This window comes from Neofelis nebulosa, chromosome 7 (assembly GCF_028018385.1).
Source record: "Neofelis nebulosa isolate mNeoNeb1 chromosome 7, mNeoNeb1.pri, whole genome shotgun sequence".
Taxonomy (NCBI): domain Eukaryota; kingdom Metazoa; phylum Chordata; class Mammalia; order Carnivora; family Felidae; genus Neofelis; species Neofelis nebulosa.
This window is the reverse complement of record NC_080788.1, coordinates 72,918,574-72,936,745: the sequence shown is the minus strand read 5'-3', so window position 1 is coordinate 72,936,745 and position 18,172 is coordinate 72,918,574. Positions and strand designations below refer to the sequence as shown.

Here is an 18,172-nt window from a genome sequence, read left to right as displayed (position 1 = left end):
AATGCCCAACTCTTGATTTCGGCTCAGGTAGTGATCTCACAGTTCATGGGATCGAGCCTAAAATCAGGCTCCATGCTGACAGCATAGAGACTGCTTGGGATTCTCTCTCTCCTTCTCTCTCTGCCCCTCCCCTCCTCATACTCACACTAATGGGCACCCACACTCTCTTCCTCTCTTTCAAAATAAATACTTAAAAAATAAAATTGTATCAATGCTAAACTTCTTTAAAAATAATGAAGCAGAACTTCTCAAAGGTGTATCTGAGGAATAGGTATTTTATAAATGAATGGTTCTGTGAGAAAATAAATTTTGGAAAATCAAGATTAACAAACTTATCAGCATTCTTTAACTTGACCTATGGCCTTTAATATGCTAAGATGCTTCTGGACACTTTTAGAGGATGATACAAAGATAGTTTTTTCCAAACGTATTTGACTACACAATTGCTTTTTGTTTTTCCCTGGATATGGTTGGGTTTAATTTTCCAAAGAACACACTTTAGGAAACACTGAGATCTGGAAAAAAAAAAAATAGGTGTTCATAGTCATATAAGTACCCGAATCCCCAGCAACATCTTACCAAAAAAAAGCCTCCCACGCCTAACAAGATGAACATTTTTCCTCATAGTTAAACATGAACAACCACCAGACCAGTGACTTTCAAACTGTAAAACTCAGCCTATCCATATTCATATGTGTGTGTGTAAAAAAAAATCATTGAAATAAAAGTCTCCTGAAACAATTTTTAACCTTAATAAGTGCAATGAAAACTATTATTTTGTATTTTATTCTTTCTCAGTTTTTTGTTTGTTTTTGCTGGGAACCTCTATTTTTATTTCATTGCCTGGGGACGTCAACTTACATTTAGAAAATATTGTGTCACAATTCTGCTCTATGACACAATGGCCATTAGCCACAGGTGGCTACTCAGCACTTGAAACATAGCTACTCTGAATTGGGATGCGTGGTCAGTGTAAAATTCACAGGATTTCGAAGACTTTGTAAGGTGTCTCAATAATGTTTTGCATTAATTTCATATTGAAATGATAGTGCTTTAATTTTTTTTAATGTATGTTTATTTTTGAGAGAGAGAGAGACAGAGCAGGGGAGGGGCAGAGAGAGCAGGGAGACACAGAATCCGAAGCAGGCTCCAGGCTCTGAGCTTTCAGCACAGAGCCCAACATGGGGCTCGAACTCACAACCTGAGATTGTGACCTGAGCCAAAGTCGGAAGCTGAACTGACTGAGCCACCTAGGTGCCCTGAAATGATAATGCGTTAGATATATTAGGTTAAAGAAAATGTATTCTTTTTTTATTAAATTACTTTAAGTGTTTTATTTATTTAATTATATTATTATTATTATTATTATTATTATTATTATTATTATTATTATTATTTTGAGAGAGAGTGCACAAGCAGGGAAAGGGCAGAGAGCAAGGAGGACAGAGGATAAGCAGGCTCTGCCTTGAGAGCAGTGAACCCGATGTGGGGCTTGAACTCATGAACCGTGAGAGCATGACCGGAGCCAAAGTCGGACAATCAACCAAGTGAGCCACCCAGGCGCCCCTAAAATATATTATTAATTTTACTTGTTTCTTTTCACACTTTTCATATGGACACTAGAAAATTTTAAGTTACATTTGTATCACATTATAATTCTGGGGATAGCACCTCACAGACTTTAAGCTACCTAAGTTCTAGGACCACACACATCTGCCTCACCAACCCCTGTAGTCCCAGCATCTAGCATACTCTTAATTTGTTTTGTTACTTCATCACACTACCTGGATCTTAATTTTTCAAAGTTACTTTTGATTCCTTCCCTTACAAACACTCTCATTCCATTAAAGTCAGGAACTGAGAAAGCTGAGGAGAAGTGTTGGTAACACTGTGAGAAAAGGTGACCATAGGGTGACAGTGGTATAATTTGGGGGCTGATAATTTAGTGATATCCATCAAAAGTTCAAGTGCACATTCCTTTTAAAACCAGCAGTTTTGCTTCCAGGAATCTATCTCACAAAAACATCTGCCAAATACACAAAGATACATGTGAACAGAGACGTTCGCTGTGACATTAGTTTTTTTCCTCTCTTTTCCCTCTTTTAATTACCTGGTTGTACAAAAATTCAAGTGACAAGGTATGGTCATCAAACATTTGTTCCTTTCAAGGCTCATTTAAAAGTTTGGCTAGAGGAGGGTGCCTGGGTGGCTCAGTCAGTTAAACGTCTGACTTCGGCTTGGGTCACGATCTCACAGCTTGTGGGTTCGAGCCCTGCATTGGGCTCTGTGCTGACAGCTTGGAGCCTGGAGCCTGCTTCGGATTCTGTGTCTCCCTCTCTCTCTCTGCCCCTCCCCCGTTCCCTCTCTCTCTCTCTCTCTCTCGCAAAAAATAAATAAACATTAAAAAATATTTGAAGTGTGGCTAGAGGAATTTTCTTTCATACCTTCCTTTTCTTTCTCCTCCTCCTCCTCTTCCTTTTCTTTTTTGCCCCCAGTTTTACTGACATATAACCTCTTGATTTCCAGCACTTCAGATAAACCAAACTGTTCTACATCAGGGTCTTTACATTTGCCAGTTCCTCTGCCTGAGATGATTTCCCTCCATCTCTTCCCTTCTCTATCTTCAAATTTCAGTTTAAATGTCCCCTCTTCAGAGGCATGTGGATGGCTCCGTTGGTTAAGAGTCCAACTCTTGATTTCGGATCCCGTCATGATCTCACAGATGGTGAGATCGAGCCAGGCATCAAGCTCTGCACTGACAGCAAGTAGGCTACTTGGGATTCTCTCTTTCTCTCTTCTGCCCCTACCCCTCCCTCCCTCCCTGTCTCAAAATAAATAAATAAACATAAAAAAATTTAAATGTCCCCTTCTCAGAGAAGTCTTTCCTTACACATGCCTAACTCAACCTCTCCCATTACTATTACTCAACTTATTTTCTTCATAGTATTTAGAATCAACAAGTATCTTACTTAGTTGCTCACTGATTTATATATGTTTTCCCTCAATAGAATGTAAGATTCAAGAGGGAAGAGACCAAGTCTGTCTTATTCACCTTTTTGTGTCCATACAGCCTGCCAAGTACTACGACAGGTACTCCATAATGATTTGTTGAAGGAGTAAACAACCCAAAGGGCTGTTGTGCGGCTTTAGTGAATTAATGAATATCAAGTTTATCAGTGTTGCCCACTGAGGTCTGTCTAAATAAAAGGTCATGTATTATCTTAACTAAAACTGATCAGCAGTTAAGAGAAAAGAACTAGAAAAAGCTGAACATATCAACATAGATGGACTCCCAAAATGTTACTGATGGCACATTTCTGAATACTGTGTAACAAAAAAGAAAAAAAATGCAAAAACCTGTGTGAATGATCCATGGCACCTCCCTGTACCTTTTTTGGCAACTGTTTACAAATCTTTAATTATCTCAAAATAAGTTTAAAGAAAGAAAAATACATAATGTTTAATGTCATTCATAAGAAAGCAAAAAAAGGGGTGCCTCAGTGACTCACTCAGTTAAGCACCCAAATCTTGGTTTCAGCTCAGGTCATGATCTCACAGTTTGTGGGTTTGAGTCCCATGTCGGGCTCTGCACTGACAGCACAGAGCTTGCTTGGGACTCTCTGCCTCCCTCTCTCTCTGTCCCTCCCCTGCTCATGTGAGTGTGCTCTCTCCCTCTCAAAAGTAAATAAATAAACATTTTTTTAAAAAAGAGTATAACAAAAGAGAATAAACTTTGAGAATCTTGATACACACTATGGCAAATAAAAGACCATAACCTAAGGCCATAGAGCAAATGGAAATAATTGTTCTCCTCTAGTTAGTAGCTACTAAGAAGGAGATGGAAACGTTTTCTATGGTCTACTCATAGTGGAAGATTGATTCCTGGGACCAGGAATGTGGTTTGGGCTGTGATCATTTCCTGGGGATTCTTAGAGAGAAGTTAAGTATAGAGGGCCTTTAGGAACCCTGTGTTGATTAACAGACAGGGCCTCGTGGGAAACAGCCCTACATACCTCCTATGAACACAGGAACTGTCCTAATCCTGGACTCAAGGAGAGGCAAAGATTCTTTAGTATTGTAACCATTTCACTTTTTAGCAGTATAAGGGAAAGACATCTTGGAAGGGTCTTCTTTGAGTTGTACTGTTCAACCTACTCAATTGACCTGGGAGCCAGAAAGGAAATGACACCCCTCTGCTTCAATCCCCTCCCTTTACGGTCTAGTTCTTTTTGTGTGGCGGGGGAGGGGGGGGCACTACCAGATCACAGAAGCATGACCTTGAGAACTAGAATATTTCAAAGAGGATAAACTATTATCATCATCAATAGCATCATCATTGTCATTTAGTACTTAATTTGTCTTGGGCACTGTATTAAGCCCTTATCACACATTACCTTATTTAAATCTTGCCACATCACTAGAAGGTAAGCATACTTAATATTACCAGATAAGGAAAGCTCAATAGAAGCTAAATAACCCCTCCAAAGTTAGCAGAGCCAGGATCTAGACAAATTTTGCCTGAATCAAATCTTCATGCTCTTAACACTACACTCTCTTGCTTCTTCCATTATCCTGGCTGAGTCCAAACAGAAGTGACAGAGCTCAAATATTATCTCTGGTCATTCAATCTCTTTGATCTTTTATGCCCAGCTATTCTGAAATACAATAATGATTTTGTACAGTCAACCCTCAAACAATAGAGGTTTGAATGACGTGGGTCCCCTTATATGTGGATGTTTTTCAATAAATACAGTGCAGTACTATAACCTTACTTTCTCTTATGATTTTTTCTTTTTTTTTTAAACGTTGATTTGTTTTTGAAATAAAGAGAGCACACAAGAGCACTTGCACAGGCAAGGGGAGGGGCAGAGAGAGAGGGGCACAGAGGATCTGAAGCGGGCTCTGCACTGACAGCACAGTGCCCCATGCATGGCTTGAACTCATGAGCCATGAGATCATGACATGAGCTGAATGCTTAACAGACTGAGCCACCCAAGTGCCCCTTCCTTATGATTTTTTTTAAGTTTATTTATTTATTTAGAGAGAGAGAGTGCAAGTGGGCGAGAGGCAAAGAGAAGGGGGGGGGTGGTAGAGAGAATCCCAAGCAGGCTACATACTGGCCAGCCTCAGGGGTTTATCCCACCAACAGTAAGATCATGGCCTGAGCCAAAACCTAGAGTCAGATGCTTACCCAACTGAGCCACACAGGTGTCCCCCTTAATGGCATTTTCTTTTCTCTAGCTTACTTTATCATAAGAATACATATGACATACAAAATATGTGTTGATCAACTATTTGTTATGGGTAAGCCTTCTGGCCAACAGTAGGCTGTTAGTAGTTAAGTTTTGGGGAAGTCAAAAGTTGTACATGGATTCTCAACTGCACAGAGGGTTGAGTCCTTAACCCCCACATCATTCAAAGGTCAACTATATGTGCCTGTGTTATAAATTTAATTTGATGATAACACTAAGTTTTTGCTAAGTAAGCTCAGTTTTCATATTTAGCTTGTCAAATCATTTTTGGGTGCACAAAGATTTTCTAATAAGATCTTATTTAGGAGCCTTTAATTTTGAATAATATTTCATTTTTTATTTTTTTAAGTCTATTTATTTATTTTGAGAGAGAGAGAAGTGGGGAGGGGAAGAAGGAGGGGGTGGAGAGAATCCTGAGCAGGCTCTGCACTGTCAACACAGAGCCTGACACGGGGCTAGAAATCACGAACCATGAGACAATGATCTGAGTTGAAACCAAGAGTCAGATGCTTAACCGACTGAGCCACCCATGCGCCCCTTGAATAATACTTTAAATGTAGTATGTCTGACATGTAGTTCAAAAAACTTGCTGACCAGTTTTTAAGGTTGATCTGAGAGGTGGCTTAATTTAGAAACTTTGACTGGAGATCACCTCTTCTGCTAACCAGCTTTCTGTACTAGACATATTCATCTTCTTCACCTTTATGACCTCTAAGGAGTCACTGTCCAGTTGCAACATTCCCTGGTCTGATCTTACAAGTATTTCTCAAGATATGATTGTGTAATGGTTAAAGATATGGCAGATACAGCTTCAGAAGAAAATACTTAAAATTTTCTTTCTCAACTGTTTAAGTCTACTGATTTTGAGTTGTTTCTCTCCACACCAATATCCTTTAGTTGCCTGCAAACCATCGGTACAAGTTCTGACTCTCAAGGAAGAGTTTTCTGACCTCTACAAAAGCAGCAATGATATCCCTTTTCTGAATTCTTACAAACCTTAGAGGTTTTTTTTAAGTTTATTTATTTATTTAGAGAGAGCGCGTGTGCACACAAGTCAGGGCGGGGCAGAGAGAGAGGGAGAGAGAGAATCCCAAGCGAACCATGAGATCATGACCTGAGCCGAAACCAAGATTCAGACACTTAACCCACTCACTGGGCCACCCAAGTGTCCCACAAACCTTGGAGTTTCTATCACATAATCTAACCACTTGATTTTAGGTCACACTATACTTATATTGTTTCTAATGAAGTTCATAATCCTCAATCAGATTTTAATCTTTCATTCAGTCACTCATTCAACACATATTTATTAAGTGACCACACATGTGTCAGGGAGCATTCCAATGGCTCAAGAGAGTGATTGTTTCCTATCTCACTTATAACCACACAAGATTCTAATACAATAATGGTTGAATATACCCATGAATATTTACTCATATATTTGTGTGTGTATATCCCCAATTAGTCCCACAAGTGATCCGAGGCTGAAATATTCAATAAAGAATTGCAATTACAGGGGTGCCTGGGTGGCTCAGTTGGTTAAGCGTCCAACTTCAGCTCAGGTCATGACCTCATGGTTTGTGAGTTCAAGCCCCATGCCGGGCTCTGTGCTGACAGCTCAGAGCCTGGAGACTGCTTCAGATTCTGTGTCTCCTTCTCGCTCTGCCCCTCCCCCGTTCATGCTCTGTTTCTCTCTCAAAAATAAATAAACGTTGAAAAAATTAAAAAAAAAATTGCATCTACAAGTTTTAAAACTTGGGTCAAAAACTTCAGAAACGGAATCTCTCTGGGCTTTCCCGCAAAGAACCCTTTCTTCTCTTCTAGCTTCCACCTCCCAAAGTACATCTGCTCTCCTTAGGTGGACTTCGGAAATGGGCATTACTCAGGCTGGAGATGAATCAGCGCACAATGAAGGAGACAGGCAGGGGATCCAGACAAAGGAGAGAAGTATTGAAAAAAAAATCCCCATTTATACCAAATCAAGAAAATGATCCTTTCAGCAGAGCCTGTCTCAAGAAACTTCCACTCCTTCGCAATGCAAATTTAACTAAACAACTTGATTTTCCCATCAAGTTCATTAAAAATGGGATAATTTCACATATGTGGCCATTAAGCACAATGTCGTTGTTTATAAGCTTGGCTCACATTCACACGAGGATGATTACCCCAGTGTACTTACCGCCTTAGGACATTTCTGAGATACTGGTGTCACTATGTCATCACTATCAGTAGTCTGTGCTTCACTGACTTCAGAAGCTTGTTCACAGGATTCTTTATCTGTTACAGAAAAGGCTAGAATTACAGAACTATTTCCAAGCACCCTATCTAAACCCAGTACCTTCATCTTCAATCCCTTATCTGGCCACTAGTTCTGAGTACCTAGATTTTGGCTTCATTTACTGAGAATCAAACCCTCCTTTTCTTTTTTTTTTTTTTATTATATGAAATTTATTGTCAAATTGGTTTCCATACAACACCCAGTGCTCATCCCAAAAGATGCCCTCTTCAATGCCCATCACCCACCCTCCCCTCCCTCCCACCCCCCATCAACCCTCAGTTTGTTCTCAGTTTTTAAGAGTCTCTTATGCTTTGGCTCTCTCCCACTCTAACCTCTTTTTTTTTTTTCCCCTTCCCCTCCCCCATGGGTTTCTGTTACGTTTCTCAGGATCCACATAAGAGTGAAACCATATGGTATCTGTCTTTCTCTGTATGGCTTATTTCACTTAGCATCACACTCTCCAGTTCCATCCACGTTGCTACAAAGAGCCATATTTCGTTCTTTCTCATTGCCCTGCAGTACTCCATTGTGTATATAAACCACAATTTCTTTATCCATTCATCAGTTGATGGACATTTAGGCTTTTTCCACAATTTGGCTATTGTTGAGAGTGCTGCTATAAACATTGGGGTACAAGTGCCCCTATGCATCAGTACTCCTGTATCCCTTGGGTAAATTCCTAGCAGTGCTACTGCTGGGTCATAGGGTAGGTCTATTTTTAATTTTTTGAGGAACCTCCACACTGTTTTCCAGAGTGGCTACACCAGTTTGCATTCCCACCAACAGTGCAAGAGCAAACCCTCCTTTTCAAAGATTCACTTATTCAGAAGTTTGCCAAATAAGGAGTTCACTTCTAGAAAAAAAAGAAAAGAAAAAAGAAAAAAAGGGAAAGAAGGGAGAATGGAAGGAAGGAAACTAGAAAGAAAGCTGGTCCTTTTGTAGGGGCTGGAGAAAATGACCAAGCCAAGAAAAAGCAATGCAATTGGGGTGGCAGATTGTATTTCCCAAAAATAGCCTCAGACAATATCTCTCATTCCACATGCTCTCTTGTAATGTGACCTTGTCATACATAATAATTTTTACTGAACATTTGAAATTCCCTTTTGTAAGATGCCTTTCATATCTTTGCTAATTTTTCTATTGGGCTTTTTCTTTCTTTCTTTTTTTTTAATGTTTATTTATTTTTGAGAAGAAGAGAGAGAATGCAAGGGGGAGGGGGAGGGGCAGAGGGAGAGGAGGACTGAAGTAGGCTCTGTACTGATTAGCAGAGAGCCTGATGTGGGGCTCAAACCCACAAACTGTGAGATCATGACATCAGCTGAAGTCGGATGTTTAATCGATTGAGCCACCCAGGTGCCCCTGTTTATTTGAGAGAGAGAGAGAGAGAGAGAGAGAGCACAAGTTGGGGAGAGGGCCAGAGGGAGAGGGTCAGAGGAGGGGGAGAGGGAGGGGGGGGCAGAGGGAGAGGGAGGGGGGGCAGAGGGAGAGGGAGGGGGGGCAGAGAGAGAGAGAGAGAGAGAGAGAGAGAGAGAGAATATCTTAAGCAGGCTCCACACTCAGAGCAGAGCTCAATGCAGGATTCGATCTCAAGAACCGTGAGATCACAACCTGAGCCAAAATCAGAGTCTGACACTTAACTGATTGAGCCACTCAGGCACCCCAAGAAAATTCTACTAATGTTGATGAGGTTTTGAAATGATGGGGTTCAGAGCTGACGGTCAAGAAAGAATTCTTGAAGACGTCTTTGGTGCAGAAAGGTGATTTTTATTAAAGCACAGGGACAGGACCAGTGGGCAGAAAAAGCTGCGAGCTGTCTTTTTCTAATTGATTTGTAGGGGTTCTGCATATTTTTTTAATTTGAGCCTTTTGATGGTCGCATGTTTTACAAATATGATTTCCACTCTTGCCCATTTAATCTTTTGCTACACAGAAATTCTTACTTTTAAAGTAGTCAACTTTATCAATATTTTCTTCATGACTACTACATTTTGTTTTTTATTTAAGACATCTTTCCTTATTCTGAATGATGAATAATGCTGCTCTGAGTATTTGTGTACAAGTCTTTGGATGGTCAAATGTTTCCAATTCTCTTGAACAGACCCTTAAGAAGAGAATTGCTGGATTGTAAACTGTATGTTTTATTTTTTAGGAAATAGCCAAATATTTTTCATAGTAGCTGTACTGTTTTCTATTCCCAACAGTAATGCATAAGGTTCCAATTTTTCCACATCTTCACTAACACTTGCTACAGTCAACCTCTAGAATGTATCAATTCTAGCTGGAGTGTACTGGTATCTCATTGTGATATTATTTTGCTTTTTCCTAATGACTAATGCTGTTGAGCATCTTTTGTATGCTTAACTGCCATTCATATATGTTCTTTAGTGAATGTCTAGTCAAATTTATTGACCATTTTTAATTGAGTTGTCTTACTGAGTTGTAAGGATTCCTTACAGATTATGGATGCAAGTCCTTTATCAGAAATGTGATTTGCAACTAAAATTTAAATTTAAAAAAGGAAAAAAAATGTGATTTGCAAATATTTTCTCCTAATCTATAGCTGACCTTTTCATTTTCTTAACACTGTCCTTTGAAGACCATGCATTTTTTATTTTGCCTAAGTCCAATTTATCTTTTTTTAAATTTTATGGACCATGATTCTGATGTCATAGCTAAAGAATCTTTGTCTAATAAGGTCAAATAATTTATCCTATGTTTTCTTTTAGAAATGCTATAGTTTTGGTTCTAATATTTAGATTTATAATGTATTTTGGTTAATTTTTATGGGTGGTGTGAGGTAGTTGTTTAAGGTTTTTTCCCCCTCCTCTATGTGGATATCTAATTGTCCTAGCACCATTTGATGGCAAGATTAGATATCCCCATTGAATTGTCTTGGGACCTTTGTGGAAAAATCAATTCACCATAAAATGAAAGTTTATTTCTGGATTCACAATTCTGTCCCACTGATCTGTAAGTCTATCTTTATGCTAATACCACACTGTCTGAAATACTCTACCTTTATCTTAAGGAAGTTTTGAAATCAGGTAGTACAAAAATTTCAACTTTGTTCTTTCAAAATTGTTTTGGTTTTTCTAAATTCTTTGCATTCATGTATAAATTTTGGGGAGAACTGCCATCTTAACAATTATGAGTGGTCCAATCCATAAACATGATACATTTCTTCATTTATTTTAAATTTCTTTAATTCCTCTCAGGAACTTTTGTAGTTTTCAGTATACAGGTCTTGCATTTCTTTTTTAAAATCTATTCCTAAATATTTTATTCTTTGGGATGATACTGTGAATGGAATTGTTTGCTTGATTTTATTTTAGAGTGTTCATGGATACTATATGGCAATACAATTGATTTTGGTATACTGATTTATAACCTATAATGTTGTTCACTTGCTTTTAGTTTTTAAAAATTTTTTTGTAGATTTTTTATGATTTTCTAAAAAGGAGGTCAAAGATGTCAATTGCCAATAAAGGTAGTACTACTTCTCTATTTCCAATTGTTATGACTTCAATTTCTTTTTCTTGCCTTATTGCAATGATTAAAATCTCCACTATAATGTTCAAACAGAGTGATAAAAGCAGAAATCCTTTCTTTTTTCTCAATCTTCAGGGAAAAACATTCAGTCTTTTACCACAAAATAAGATGTTAGTTACAGGTTTTATTATCCCTTGTTACTTTGAAATAATTTCCTTCTACCTAGTTTGGTGAGAGTTCTTATTGAGAATAGGAGTTGGATTTTGTAAAATGCTTTTTCCCCCCTATCTATTGAGATGATCATAAAGCTTTTATTCCACTAATACAGTGTACTAAATAAATCAATTTTCTGCTATTAAACTAAACTTGCATTCTAGAAATAAATCTCAGTTGAACATGGTGAGCACAACCCTTTTAATATTTTTATATTTTGCTGGATTGGTTTGCTAATATTGCATTTAGGATATTGCATCTGTGTTCATGTTGAATATTGGTCTATAGTTGCCTTTCTTTTAATGTCTTTGGCTTGCTTTGTTATCTGGATAATGCTACTTTATAATCAAATCAGTTAGAAAGTTTCTCTGGATCTACTATTTTCAGAAAGAGATTCTGAAGGATCAGCATTTTTTCTTCCTTAAATATTAGTAGAATTCATCAGTGAGGCTATCTAGAACTGGACTTCTTCTTTTAAAAAGTACTTTTTAATGTTTATTTATTTACTTTGAGAGAAAGAGAGTACATGCAAGCAGGGGAAGGGCAGACAGAGCGGGAGAGAGAGAATTCCAAGTAGGGTCTATACTGACAGCAGGGCTTGATCCCACGAATTGTGAGATCATGACTTGAGTCAAAATCAAGAGTCAGACACTTAACCGACTGAGCCACCGAGGTGCCCCAGAACTGGATTTTTATTTGGTAAGATTTTCAATTACTAATTTCCGTCTGTACTTTTTATAGGTCAATTCTGATCTTCTATTTCTTCTTGAGTCAGTTCTGCTAATTTGTATCTTTCTAAGAATTTGTCTTTTCCATCTAAGTTGTATAAAGTTGTTCATAATATTCTTTTATGGTCCTTTTAATTATAGAGTTTGTAGTGATCTTACATTCATTCCTGATTTTGCTAACTCGTGTCTTTGCTTTTTTTCCCCCCTTAATCAGCAGGCCAGTTATTAATTAATTGTCTTTCAACTCAATATAACTGCCTGCTCTGCAATGATGGAGTTGCACCCTGTAAGTATTTCTTCTTTGCCAGATGGCACCATGTTAAGTTTAAGTGAGCATGGAGGATCACTGAAGGAGGAAAAGGTTTCTCTCCCTGGTTTTAGGCAGACTCCTGCAGAAGATAAGGACTCTGCAGACAAGGCTCATGCAACTTAATGCCTGGCTCCAGCAGCTCACATCATTTCCTGTAGAACACATTTCTAGTAGTAGATGGCTTCTGCAACACCCAATTCTAGTAGTTTCCAGTGGCCTGTAGTATATGGCACCTCCCTGTGGGCAGTTTTCTTGGTACCCTACCCCACCCCCAAGTAGGTGAAATGCCACTGGCTTGGCATCTCTCTGTGAATGGTTTACCTGCAATGTTCCAGAGGCCAAATTCACAGATTCTCTGGGGTTTGATGTGCAGCCACAGCCAAATTCTGTTCTATTCAATAAAACATGACTTCACTCCCTCCAGTGAGGTCTGGATTTCAGCCTGAAAGGGTTGTCTATCAGACCTATTTCTTATTTGGGTACTTTATTTCAGTTCTAGGGATTAGTGGATATTCTTTAAATCTGAAATACCTGTATTATTTAGAGTTCTGTTTACTTCTTACTAGTCAATCCTCACCACCACCCCTAGTTCAATCTCCTGTTATAGTTAATAACTCTTTATATTAAACTTCTGTTCAAATTACTAAGTAGTTTCTGTTGGATCTTTACTATAGTCAGTCTAGATAAAGGCTTATCAAGTTTGCTGATCTATTCAAAGTTGGCTTCATTGATTTTCTCTATTCTTTTTCTGTTTCTATTTCATTGATTTCTACTCTGATCTTCATTATTATTTTCTTTGGGTTTAATATTATTTTCTTTTTCTAGCTTCCTTTTTCTTTTCTTTTCTAGCTTCTTAAAGTAAAAGCTTACGGTATTGACTTCAGATCTTTTTTTCCCTAATCATAAGCATTTAAAGCTAAAATTTCCTTGTAAGAACTGCTCTAGCTGCATCCCATCAATTGTGGTATGTTGTGTTTTCATTTTCATTCAGTTCAATAAATTTCCTAATTTTCCTTAGCAGCTCTTCTTTGATGCAAGGGTTACTTAGAAGTATGTTGGTTAATTACCAAATATTTGCTATTGCTTGCATTAATTTTCTATGGCTGCTGTCACAAAACACCAAAAACTTAGTGGCTTAAAAGCAACTTTTGGCCTGGAGCTGGTGAAAACATCCATATTGTCCCAGAGATATGAGACACTGATCCCATTTTCTATAATCCTAAAATGCTTGCAGGACCATTTCTACACATGGCACAGTCCTGTGGACAATGGGAAATCCATACTGGCAAAGGAGTTGATGCTGGAATGGACACAGGTCAACCTCACAAAGATTCAATTCTGCCTTCTATCTCAACTACAAAGAACTCAACCACAATAGGTTGTACACTTTTTGGAACTGGTCTCCAAGGACTAGCCTGGATTGCAGGAGGTCATTCCAGGACTGTAGCCCAAGAGCAGAAAATCCTGTTAATCATCAATGACTTCAGCGACTGAGAGTCTCCTCAGGGGCACTTATCCATGACATAGGGCAACTGGAAGAAGTGGAAGCCAGTGCCCATCTTCTTGGGTAGTTTGCTGAAGAGAACAATGTTACCCAAGGCCACTTTACTCATCACCACATGACCCGGCACCTTGAGAGAGTGCAGACTCTTGGCTGATCAATCCCTCTTCATAGAAATGGAGGGATTCTTATACCTGGACAAGAAGGCATATTTACTGAAATACTTTGAGAATAAAAATCAAGTGCTGTGAGCTTGTGTCTTGATGAGGAGCCATGCCACCTTGTTCCATATGAGCTTGTCTCCTGCCATGTGCTGGATCATCTGCACTTGTCTGAAACTGTAGCTGGAGAAGGGGGAGGATCCTGTTCTGACTTGTCAAACCACCACATTTCTGTTTCTGTGTTTCCTTTGCAGCCAGTTCATACAGGTACCTGACAGTTGTCCCAGTCAGTACCTCCAAGCTCCAATAAAAGGTCTGTGTCTTTTAGCTGCTGAGGGCATGTGGACACAAACATCTTTGATGGGAAAGACCTTTGGAGACTTGCATCAAAAAAATCTAACCTCGGGGCGCCTGGGTGGCTCAGTCGGTTGAGCGTCTCACTTCGGCTCAGGTCATGATCTCGCGGTCCGTGAGTTCGAGCCCTGTGTCGGGCTCTGTGCTGACAGCTCAGAGCCTGGAGCCTGCTTCAGATTCTGTGTCTCCCTCTCTCTCTGACCCTCCCCTGTTCATGCTCTGTCTCTCTCTGTCTCAAAAATAAATAAACATGAAAAATTTTTTTTTAAAAATCTAACCTCTATCCTTTCCTGGAAAAGTATCTTCCAGGAGGGCAAAGACTGTAAGGGCTGCTACTCCTTCATTCAACTCAGTGTCCAAAAGTTTCTTGTCACCATGTTCTATGTACAGGAGAGCAAGGAGGAAGAAGACAGGGAAAGCCTCAGGTGGGACATTAGGAATGTGCAGAAGTTGGGGTGTGTGGGTGGCTCGGTCAGTTCAGCATCTGACTCTTGATTATGGCTCAGGTCATGATCTCACAGTTTGTGAGTTCAAGCCCCACATCAGGCTCCACGCTGACAGTGTAGAGCCTGCTTGGGATTCTCCCCCACCCCCTCTTTCTGCCCTCCCCCACTTACTCTCTCAAAATAAATAAGTAAACTTTAAAAATTAAAAAAAAATGTAATGTGCAGAAGCTCTTCTTCAATAAAGACTAAAGAATGCCAACCTGACCCAAGTTGGGTAACTTTTTAGTCAGCCATTCAAACAAAAGAGAGGCATGGGACTGAAGACAGCTTTTGACTCCCGAATGTCAATGAAAGTCAAATGGAACTTACTGAAATGCAAAGCACAGTCAGATAAGAATAAACCCTTCTGCTCAATGAAGGAGATGGTTTTGTACTGTCTTTTTGAATCTCAGGAAGAACAGCTTGTAAAGGATGCAATTGCCCACATCAAGGAAATGTCACTGCATTTGAAAAATAAAATGGACATCATGCTCACATTCCACCTTAATAAGCATTGCCAAAACTTGTAGAAAATTTTGCTATAGAAGGTATTCCTGGAGAATGACACTGCATCAGAATCAGATGCTCAGGTTCAGAGGTCCCAGAATCATCGACAATTGCCTCCTTTCTGGATGGACTTTTGTTTCATGTATGGCTCAAGTGAGAATCTGATATTTCTGGACATCAGTCAGATCTTCCTTAGTACCTCATCAACAAGGATTCTCTGTGAAAAACGTATGCTACCTGTAATCTCCAGAAAGTGGTCCTCAAAAATATTTCTCTAGCTGCTGCTTATTGGAACTTCTGTCTTGCCTTTGCTGGCCATGAGATCCAATGCACCTGGTCACTCACAGAAATGACCAAAATGATATGCTTTCCTATTGTGTGTGGTCTTGAGACACCTAAAATGTAATCCATACTATATCAGGTTGGTTTCTTACTATTCCACCATTCATCAATGAGCTGGTTTCTCCTTCTTGAAATCAACCAGTCTACGGCATGCTTGAACCTCACAACAAATGAGCTCTTGGATAAGCATGTCAATTTGCTGTACACAATTTAGAGATACCTAAAGTGTTTCCTGCAGAGGTTGTCACAGGAGAATGTCACCTCACAGTAACCTGTGGCAAGAAGCTCTTTTGTGCTCTGAGCATCAACCAGAGGCTGACACACATACGCTGGGACACCTATGGGATGAAACTTCTATGTGAGGGCTTGAGTTACCCCAACATAAACTACATACTCTGGTGCTATGGTGCTGCAACATATCCAGTGATGGCTGCAATCACCTATCAAAGTTTCTCCAACAAAAATCAAGCTAACATACTTGCATCTGGGGCTGACTCACATAGTAACTACTACAGTTCTTTGTAAGGCTTTGAAGAAACCACCATGTAGCCTGAGATTTCTGTGGTTGTGGGGATGTGCCATCACTTCTTTCAGTTGTGAGACCTCTTGTCTACCCTCAAAAGCAACAGAACCTGATCATGCTGGACCTGGGCCAGAGTTCCCTGGGAGTATAGTGGAGTATAGATGCTGTGCGAAGCCTTGAAACTTCAAAATTGCCCCCTCTGGACACTCAGGTTGAAGACTGATGAATCCGATGCTCAAATCCAGAAGCTCCTGAAGGTCATTAAAGAAACCAATCCACAACTCACTATTGAAGGTGACAACTGAGAGGCCAGAAGAAATAGTCCTTCTTCTCATGATTTCATTTTCTGAATGCAGATGTGAATTTCACATATCACTTTAAACATTGCCTCTGTCTCCCTTCTTTATCTTCTCCTACGTTTGATTAAACATAGCTTAGATCCTCTCTTTTTATCCTTTAGGTCTCTTTTCTCTTTTCTGTAGAGTCATTCATTCTGTAATAAAGTGATTGATCTTTAAGGTGATGGTGAACTTTCTACAAGCTTTTTCAAGTAATATTAGTTGTTGTGCCAAATGTTATTTTAGCTTTGGTTTTGCCTCTGGCTTACATAAAACATGTACAAGTCATTTAAACTTGGTCTGGATGAAATGTCCATCTCTCCAGTATCATGAAAAAAAGTAAAAAAAAAAAAAGAAAAGAAAAGAAAGAAATAAAACTGGAAATCTATTCTCTGTTAGTGCTGGAGGTCAGAAGTTCAAAATCAAGGTATTGGGAAGTCTATGCTCACTCCAAAGGTTCTAGAGGACATTTTTCCTTTTCTTCCCTTGCCTTTTCTAGCTTCTGGTGGCTCCAGGCATTCTTTGGCTTGTGGCCACATCATTTCAATCTCTGCCTCTGTGGTTACACTGCCTTCTTTTCTGCATGTGTCTCTGTGTGTGCACTCACATAATCCAAGCTGATCTCTACATCTCAAGATCTTTAATTTAAGTACACCTGCAAAAAAATCTTTTTTCAAATCAGGTAACAGTTACAAATTCTGGGGTTCAGGACATGGACATACCTTTTGTGGGGCTACCGTTGAACCTACTACATTATATATTTAAATTTAAATGTATTTTAACCCCCACAAGCTGATATTTTTGCTTTATATAGTAATGTAAACTAACTCACATTCTTTGCTTTTCCTGGTTTGTTACACCTTTGTGCTTCCTTCTGAGATAATTTTCCTTCAGCCTAAAGGACAACCTTAAAATGTAGCTTGAAAGCAAGCCATCCATTTTGGTTTGTCTTTAAATGTCTATTCTGTTTTCATTCTGGAAGAGCATTTTTGTTTTGTGGAGAATTCTTTGTTGGCAGTTATTTCCCTTTGGCATATTGAAGCCACTGGTTTCTGGCTATAGTTGTAGCTATTGACAAGTCAGTTGTCCATATTATCAATGGACCATGGCAATCTTTTTCTTTTAAGTGGATGCACTTTTTTTTAAGTTCATTTATTTATTTTGAGAGAGATAGTGAGTGAGTGACTGAGAGTGTGGGGAGGGGCAGAGAGAGAGAGAGAAGGCGAGAGAGAGAATCCCGAGTAGGCTCCACACTGTCAGCACAGAGCCCGACATGGGGTTCAAACTTATGAACCCATGAGATTATGACAAGAGCTGAAATCAAGAGTCAGATATTAAACTGACTGAGCTACCCAGGTGCCCCAAATGGATACTTTTAACATTTTCTATTTGATTTTATTTTTGCATTTTTACTATGTGGGATATGTTTAGATGTAGATTTTTTTAATTTTAATTTTTAAGTAATCTCTACACCCAATGTGGGGCTCAAACCCACAACCCCAAGATCAAGAGTCACATTTTCTACCAACTGAGCAGCCAGGTGCCCCAGATCTGGATTTTTTTTTTTAACTTATCCTACTTGAGTTTCATTTCATTCAATGCTAATATCTTTCACTAGTTCTAGAAAACTCTAAATCATTATCACTTTAAATATTACTTCTGCCTCCTTCCTCTTCCATATCTAATTGAAC

At 39.1% G+C, this 18,172-nt stretch overlaps 1 protein-coding gene and 1 long non-coding RNA gene across 2 annotated transcripts in view; one reads left to right on the top strand and one right to left on the bottom strand.

Moving 5' to 3' along the window:
* Positions 1-18,172, bottom strand: part of RPGRIP1 (RPGR interacting protein 1) — an 81,782-nt gene that overhangs the window by 17,924 nt on the left and 45,686 nt on the right. Inside the window, exon 20 of the mRNA XM_058738463.1 lies at positions 7,432-7,529. Coding sequence (XP_058594446.1) covers positions 7,432-7,529 — 98 coding nt within the window. The remainder of the gene's footprint in view (positions 1-7,431; positions 7,530-18,172) is intronic.
* LOC131516888 (uncharacterized) lies at positions 1,409-7,351 on the top strand. The gene is made up of 2 exons (XR_009264287.1): positions 1,409-1,547; positions 7,077-7,351. It is a non-coding gene; the product is annotated as an uncharacterized LOC131516888 (long non-coding RNA).